The sequence below is a fragment of the Oncorhynchus masou genome, unplaced genomic scaffold, assembly GCF_036934945.1.
Source record: "Oncorhynchus masou masou isolate Uvic2021 unplaced genomic scaffold, UVic_Omas_1.1 unplaced_scaffold_4724, whole genome shotgun sequence".
NCBI lineage: Eukaryota > Metazoa > Chordata > Actinopteri > Salmoniformes > Salmonidae > Oncorhynchus > Oncorhynchus masou.
In genome coordinates this window covers 13,113-21,257 of record NW_027011120.1, presented here as the reverse complement: position 1 = coordinate 21,257, position 8,145 = coordinate 13,113, and the positions used below count along the sequence as shown (strand labels likewise).

At 50.8% G+C, this 8,145-nt stretch overlaps 1 protein-coding gene across 1 annotated transcript; it reads left to right on the top strand.

The window, feature by feature from the left end:
- The first annotated feature begins 354 nt into the window (after positions 1-354).
- LOC135535284 (protein salvador homolog 1-like) lies at positions 355-7,937 on the top strand. The gene is made up of 3 exons (XM_064961954.1): positions 355-1,068; positions 5,676-5,819; positions 7,649-7,937. Exons 1-3 carry the CDS (start codon positions 809-811, stop codon positions 7,812-7,814), a joined length of 570 nt encoding a protein of 189 aa, XP_064818026.1. The 5' UTR covers positions 355-808; the 3' UTR covers positions 7,815-7,937.
- Positions 7,938-8,145: the final 208 nt, after the last annotated feature.

The window sequence follows — 8,145 nt, the reverse complement described above, 5'->3', positions numbered from 1 at the left end:
CAGGGCCCGGCAGCAGGGTTTACTACAGGACGGTACCAGGGCCCGGCAGCAGGTTTTACTACAGGACGGTACCAGGGCCCGGCAGCAGGGTTTACTACAGGACGGTACCAGGGACTGGCAGCAGGGTTTACTACAGGACGGTACCAGGGACCAGCAGGGTTTACTACAGGACGGTACCAGGGACCGGCAGCAGGGTTTACTACAGGATGGTACCAGGGCCCGGCAGCAGGTTTTAATACAGGACGGTACCAGGGCCCGGCAGCTTGAAGGTTTAGTTTTTTTATATATATATTTTTTTTAATACATTTTAAATTTTACCCCCTTTTCTCCTCACAGCGAGCATCCAACCCGGGAGCCAGCCGCACCAATGTGTCGGAGGAAACACCGTGCACCTGGCAACCTTGGTTAGCGCGCGCTGCGCCCGGCCCGCCACAGGAGTCGCTGGTGTGCGATGATACAATGACATCCCTACCGACCAAACCCTACCTAACCCGGACGACGCTGGGCCAATTGTGCGTGGCCCCGGTTGCGGCCGGCTGCGACAGAGCCTGGGCGCGAACCCAGAGTCTCTGGTGGCACAGCTAGCGCTGCGATGCAGTGCCCTAGACCACTGTGCCACCCGGGAGGCCAGGTTTAGGGTTTTTAAGGGTTTGTCCCAAGTGGCACCCTATTCCCCATAGGGTTCTTGTCAAAAGTAGTGCACTACATGGGGAATATGGTGTCATTTGGGACTCAACCATTTGTTTGACCAGCCAGCCATCCTCTGAAGGTTTAAGGTATCTAACTCCTCCCCTCAGGTATCGGTCGAATGCAGTCCAAGTCTCTGGGGAACCTGTCCAGTCTGAGCTATGAGGACCTCTCCCTGCCCCGTGGTTGGACGGTAGACTGGACCATCCGAGGCAGGAAGTACTACATCGACCACAACACCAACACCACCCACTGGTCCCACCCCCTGGAGAGAGAGGGTCTGCCCCCTGGCTGGGAGAAGGTGGAGTCAGCCGAGTTTGGACCCTACTACGTGGACCACGTCAACAAGAGGGCTCAGTATAGACACCCCTGTGCTCCTAGGTAAACTGTAGAGACAGAGATATTCCACCCCTGTGCTCCTAGGTAAACTGTAGACAGAGATACTCCACCCCTGTGCTCCTAGGTAAACTGTAGACAGAGATACTCCACCCCTGTGCTCCTAGGTAAACTGTAGACAGAGATACTCCACCCCTGTGCTCCTAGGTAAACTGTAGACAGAGATACTCCACCCCTGTGCTCCTAGGTAAACTGTAGACAGAGATACTCCACCCCTGTGCTCCTAGGTAAACTGTAGACAGAGATACTCCACCCCTGTGCTCCTAGGTAAACTGTAGACAGAGATACTCCACCCCTGTGCTCCTAGGTAAACTGTAGACAGAGATACTCCACCCCTGTGCTCCTAGGTAAACTGTAGAGACAGAGATACTCCACCCCTGTGCTCCTAGGTAAACTGTAGAGACAGAGATACTCCACCCCTGTGCTCCTAGGTAAACTGTAGAGACAGAGATACCCCACCCCTGTGCTCCTAGGTAAACTGTAGAGACAGAGATACTCCACCCCTGTGCTCCTAGGTAAACTGTAGAGACAGAGATACTCCACCCCTGTGCTCCTAGGTAAACTGTAGAGACAGATACTCCACCCCTGTGCTCCTAGGTAAACTGTAGAGACAGAGATACTCCGCCCCTGTGCCTGTAGACAGAGATACTCCACCCCTGTGCTCCTAGGTAAACTGTAGAGACAGATACTCCACCCCTGTGCTCCTAGGTAAACTGTAGACAGATACTCCACCCCTGTGCTCCTAGGTAAACTGTAGAGACAGATACTCCACCCCTGTGCTCCTAGGTAAACTGTAGAGACAGAGATACCCCACCCCTGTGCTCCTAGGTAAACTGTAGAGACAGAGATACTCCACCCCTGTGCTCCTAGGTAAACTGTAGAGACAGAGATACTCCACCCCTGTGCTCCTAGGTAAACTGTAGAGACAGATACTCCACCCCTGTGCTCCTAGGTAAACTGTAGAGACAGAGATACTCCGCCCCTGTGCCTGTAGACAGAGATACTCCACCCCTGTGCTCCTAGGTAAACTGTAGAGACAGATACTCCACCCCTGTGCTCCTAGGTAAACTGTAGAGACAGAGATACTCCACCCCTGTGCTCCTAGGTAAACTGTAGACAGAGATACTCCACCCCTGTGCTCCTAGGTAAACTGTAGACAGAGATACTCCACCCCTGTGCTCCTAGGTAAACTGTAGACAGAGATACTCCACCCCAGTGCTCCTAGGTAAACTGTAGACAGAGATACTCCACCCCTGTGCTCCTAGGTAAACTGTAGAGACAGATACTCCACCCCTGTGCTCCTAGGTAAACTGTAGAGACAGAGATACTCCACCCCTGTGCTCCTAGGTAAACTGTAGAGACAGAGATACTCCACCCCTGTGCTCCTAGGTAAACTGTAGAGACAGAGATACCCCACCCCTGTGCTCCTAGGTAAACTGTAGAGACAGAGATACTCCACCCCTGTGCTCCTAGGTAAACTGTAGAGACAGAGATACTCCACCCCTGTGCTCCTAGGTAAACTGTAGAGACAGATACTCCACCCCTGTGCTCCTAGGTAAACTGTAGAGACAGAGATACTCCGTGCCTGTAGACAGAGATACTCCACCCCTGTGCTCCTAGGTAAACTGTAGAGACAGATACTCCACCCCTGTGCTCCTAGGTAAACTGTAGACAGATACTCCACCCCTGTGCTCCTAGGTAAACTGTAGAGACAGATACTCCACCCCTGTGCTCCTAGGTAAACTGTAGAGACAGAGATACTCCACCCCTGTGCTCCTAGGTAAACTGTAGAGACAGAGATACTCCACCCCTGTGCTCCTAGGTAAACTGTAGAGACAGAGATACCCCACCCCTGTGCTCCTAGGTAAACTGTAGAGACAGAGATACTCCACCCCTGTGCTCCTAGGTAAACTGTAGAGACAGAGATACTCCACCCCTGTGCTCCTAGGTAAACTGTAGAGACAGATACTCCACCCCTGTGCTCCTAGGTAAACTGTAGAGACAGAGATACTCCGCCCCTGTGCCTGTAGACAGAGATACTCCACCCCTGTGCTCCTAGGTAAACTGTAGAGACAGATACTCCACCCCTGTGCTCCTAGGTAAACTGTAGAGACAGAGATACTCCACCCCTGTGCTCCTAGGTAAACTGTAGACAGAGATACTCCACCCCTGTGCTCCTAGGTAAACTGTAGACAGAGATACTCCACCCCTGTGCTCCTAGGTAAACTGTAGACAGAGATACTCCACCCCTGTGCTCCTAGGTAAACTGTAGAGACAGAGATACCCCACCCCTGTGCTCCTAGGTAAACTGTAGACAGAGATACTCCACCCCTGTGCTCCTAGGTAAACTGTAGAGACAGAGATACCCCACCCCTGTGCTCCTAGGTAAACTGTAGAGACAGATACTCCACCCCTGTGCTCCTAGGTAAACTGTAGAGACAGAGATACTCCACCCCTGTGCTCCTAGGTAAACTGTAGAGACAGAGATACTCCACCCCTGTGCTCCTAGGTAAACTGTAGACAGAGATACTCCACCCCTGTGCTCCTAGGTAAACTGTAGACAGAGATACTCCACCCCTGTGCTCCTAGGTAAACTGTAGACAGAGATACTCCACCCCTGTGCTCCTAGGTAAACTGTAGAGACAGAGATACCCCACCCCTGTGCTCCTAGGTAAACTGTAGACAGAGATACTCCACCCCTGTGCTCCTAGGTAAACTGTAGAGACAGAGATACCCCACCCCTGTGCTCCTAGGTAAACTGTAGACAGAGATACTCCACCCCTGTGCTCCTAGGTAAACTGTAGACAGAGATACTCCACCCCTGTGCTCCTAGGTAAACTGTAGAGACAGAGATACTCCACCCTTGTGCTCCTAGGTAAACTGTAGAGACAGAGATACCCCACCCCTGTGCTCCTAGGTAAACTGTAGACAGAGATACCCCACCCCTGTGCTCCTAGGTAAACTGTAGACAGAGATACTCCACCCCTGTGCTCCTAGGTAAACTGTAGAGACAGAGATACTCCACCCCTGTGCTCCTAGGTAAACTGTAGAGACAGAGATACTCCACCCCTGTGCTCCTAGGTAAACTGTAGAGACAGAGATACTCCACCACTGTGCTCCTAGGTAGCGTTTTAGAGAGATACACACACACACACACACACACACACAGTGTAAGATGAAGTTACCCTTTAACTCTGATCTTGGGTCAGTTATTTAATGGTTAGGATTGGAGCAGGGGACACCTATCCTAGATCTGTGCCTAAGGGAAACTCACCCACATTTTGGTATTCAGTCTTTTTAAAAAGTGAGAATTTTGTTCAGTCGAATAACTTTATTCTGATATAGTAACTTGACTCTAGCCTCTGCCAATACTACGCTGAACCAAAATATAAACGTGACATGTTGGTTCATGAGATGAAATAAAAAGATTTCAGAAATGTTCAATACGCACACAAAAAATATAAACAAACAAATTTGTTTACATCCCTGTTAGTGAGCATTTCTCATTTGCCAAGATATGCCACACCTGTCAAGTATAGAAGCTGATTAAACAGTATGATCATTTACACAGAGAACCTTGTGCTGGGGACAAAAGGCCACTCTAAAATGTGCTGTTTTGTCACACAACACCATGCCAAAGATGTCTTAAGTTTTGAGGAGAGCGCAATTGTATGCTGACTGCAGGAATGTCCACCAAGAGCTGTTAAGCCCCATTGGGGAATTTTGTAGTACGTCCAACTGGCTTCTGAACCACAGACCGCGTGTAACCACGCCAACAGGACCTCTACATCCGGCTTTTTCATCTACGGTCTGAGACCAGCCACCGGACAGCTGATGAAACTGTGGGTTTTTTGCACAACCGAAGAATTTCTGCACAAACTGTCAGAAACCGTCTCAGGGAAGCTCCTGTGCGTGCTATGTCTTCCACTAGATGTCAACAGTCTTTAGAAACTTGTTTGAGGATTCTACTGTGAAGTGGGACCGAATGAGACCGGAATGAGTCAGATATCTGTCAGAAACCGTCTCAGGAAGCTCCTCTGCGTGCTCGTCGTCCTCACCAGGGTCTTGACCCGACTGTAGTTCTGCATTGTAACTGACTTCAGTGAGAAAATGCTCACATTTGATGGCCATTGACCTCGCTGGAGAAGTGTCCTCTTTATGGATGAATCCACGTTTCAACAGTACCGGGCAGATGACAGACAGAGTGTATGGTGTTGTGTGGGTGAGCGGTTTGCTGATGTCAATGTTGTGAACAGAGTGCCCCATGGTGAGGTTATGGTATGGGGCAGGCATAAGCTACATCATTTTTTTTATATCAGTGACCAACAGATTCATATCTGTATTCCCAGTCATGTTTAATCCTTAGATTAAAGGGCCTAATGAATTTATTTCAATAGCCTGATTTACTGACTGAAACTCAGTCAGACTTTTCTTCATTGTAACCCTCCTTCTATTCCAGTGTTCCTCACTATGACCAGCCCACTCCGGTTGTACACTGACAGTCCGTGAATTTGTAGTCCCTTTAAAAACAAAGAAGGGAATACATTTAAAAAATATATATAATTCTATTATTTGTACTTTTCCATTTCCAGCGTGCTCCAATATGACCAGCCCCCTCCCGTTGTATACCGGCCTCGCCCAGCCGAGCGGGACCATCCGGTACTGGTACCAGCCAACCCCTACCACACGGCAGAGATCCCTGACTGGCTACAGGTGTATGCCCGCGCCCCACTCAAGTGAGTAGGCCGTACCTGGCATTTCTCACATATACTGGCTCATAACTTCAGAGGTTTGATTGATTTGAAAAATAATGTAATAATATAAAAAATGAAAATAATGAACGGTATTGGAGACGGTGTTGCATTTTTAAATTAAAATGGACCTTTATTTAACCTTTATTTAACTACGCAAGTCAGTTAAGAACAAATTCTTATTTTCAATGACGGCCTAGGAACAGTGGGTTAACTGCCTGTTCAGGGGCAGAACGACAGATTTTGTACCTTGTCAGCTCGGGGATTCGAACTTGCAACCTTTCGGTTACTAGTCCAACGCTCTAACCACTAGGCTACCCTGCCTCCTCTACACTCTAACCACTAGGCTACCCTGCCGCCTCTACACTCTAACCACCAGGCTACCTGCCGCCTCTACACTCTAACCACTAGGCTACCCTACCTCCTCTACACTCTAACCACTAGGCTACCCTACCTCCTCTACACTCTAACCACTAGGCTACCCTGCCGCCTCTACACTCCAACCACTAGGCTACCCTGCCGCCTCTACACTCCAACCTCTAGGCTACCCTGCCGCCTCTACACTCTAACCACTAGGCTACCCTGCCTCCTCTACACTCTAACCACTAGGCTACCCTGCCTCCTCTACACTCTAACCACTAGGCTACCCTGCCTCCTCTACACTCTAACCACTAGGCTACCCTGCCGCCTCTACACTCTAACCACTAGGCTACCCTGCCGCCTCTCCACTCTAACCACTAGGCTACCCTGCCGCCTCTCCACTCTCACCACTAGGCCACCCTGCCGCCTCTCCACTCTAACCACTAGGCCACCCTGCCTCCTCTACACTCTAACCACTAGTCCACCGTGCCGCCTCAACACTCTAACCACTAGGCCACCCTGCCGCCTCTACACTCTAACCACTAGGCCACCCTGCCGCCTCTACACTCTAACCACTAGGCCACCCTGCCGCCTCTACACTCTAACCACTAGGCCACCCTGCCTCCTCTACACTCTAACCACTAGGCCACCCTGCCTCCTCTACACTCTAACCACTAGGCCACCCTGCCTCCTCTACACTCTAACCACTAGGCCACCCTGCCTCCTCTACACTCTAACCACTAGGCCACCCTGCCTCCTCTACACTCTAACCACTAGGCCACCCTGCCTCCTCTACACTCTAACCACTAGGCCACCCTGCCTCCTCTACACTCTAACCACTAGGCCACCCTGCCTCCTCTACACTCTAACCACTAGGCCACCCTGCCTCCTCTACACTCTGACCACTAGGCTACCCTGCCGCCTCTACACTCTGACCACTAGGCTACCCTGCCTCCTCTACACTCTGACCACTAGGCTACCCTGCCTCCTCTACACTCTGACCACTAGGCTACCCTGCCTCCTCTACACTCTGACCACTAGGCTACCCTGCCTCCTCTCCACTCTGACCACTAGGCTACCCTGCCTCCTCTACACTCTAACCACTAGGCTACCCTGCCTCCTCTACACTCTAACCACTAGGCTACCCTGCCTCCTCTCCACTCTAACCACTAGGCTACCCTGCCTCCTCTACACTCTAACCACTAGGCTACCCTGCCTCCTCTACACTCTAACCACTAGGCCACCCTGCCGCCCCTTATTAACGGTATAATAAGTGAATTGTTTCACCTCAGCCAAGATGCTTCGGTGTAACCTGCTAAAATAGTTTACAGATCTAAAGTATTTTGTTATCTACACTAGCTCTGTCGTGTCTCCAGTTTTTATATTTTACCATTGTGACATGCAGCCATGTTTGGTTGTAAAATAAACAAATCTGTCTTTCCTTTCTGCTCCAGGTATGACCACTTCCTGAAGTGGGCGCTGTTCCAGCTGGTGGATCTGGACACATACCAGGGCATGTTGAAGCTGCTCTTCATGAAGGAACTGGAGCGCATCGTCAAGTCCTACGAGGCCTACCGTCAGGCCCTGCTGTCTGAGGTGGACCAAAGGAAACCGCGGTAACAGTGGTACACTCAGGGGCCCAGCAGCACTCTGGGCCCAGGAGCACTCGGGCCCAGGAGCAGCCGGACAATAACTTCACAGGGAAGTAGGCCCTATTCACTAGGAAGCAAACAAGACAAAATGATGATGATGGTGGTGGTGGTGGGGGGGGGGTGGTTCCAGGAGCAGCCAGAGCACTCGGGGCCCAGGAGCAGCCAGAGCACTCGGGGCCCAGGAGCAGCGGACAATAACTTCACAGGGAAGTAGGCCCTATTCACTAGGAAGCAAACAAGACAAATTGATGGTGGTGGGGGGGGGGGGTGTGCACTAAGGAATATGACCCTGAACTGAC

Bases quoted from the DNA above. Each gene is read 5' to 3' on its own strand.
- LOC135535284 (XM_064961954.1), top strand. From the start codon at position 809: ATGCAGTCCAAGTCTCTGGGGAACCTGTCCAGTCTGAGCTATGAGGAC. The intron at 1,069-5,675 runs GTAAACTGTAGA...TTCCATTTCCAG, and splicing joins AGACACCCCTGTGCTCCTAG to CGTGCTCCAATATGACCAGC. The intron at 5,820-7,648 runs GTGAGTAGGCCG...TTTCTGCTCCAG, and splicing joins TATGCCCGCGCCCCACTCAA to GTATGACCACTTCCTGAAGT.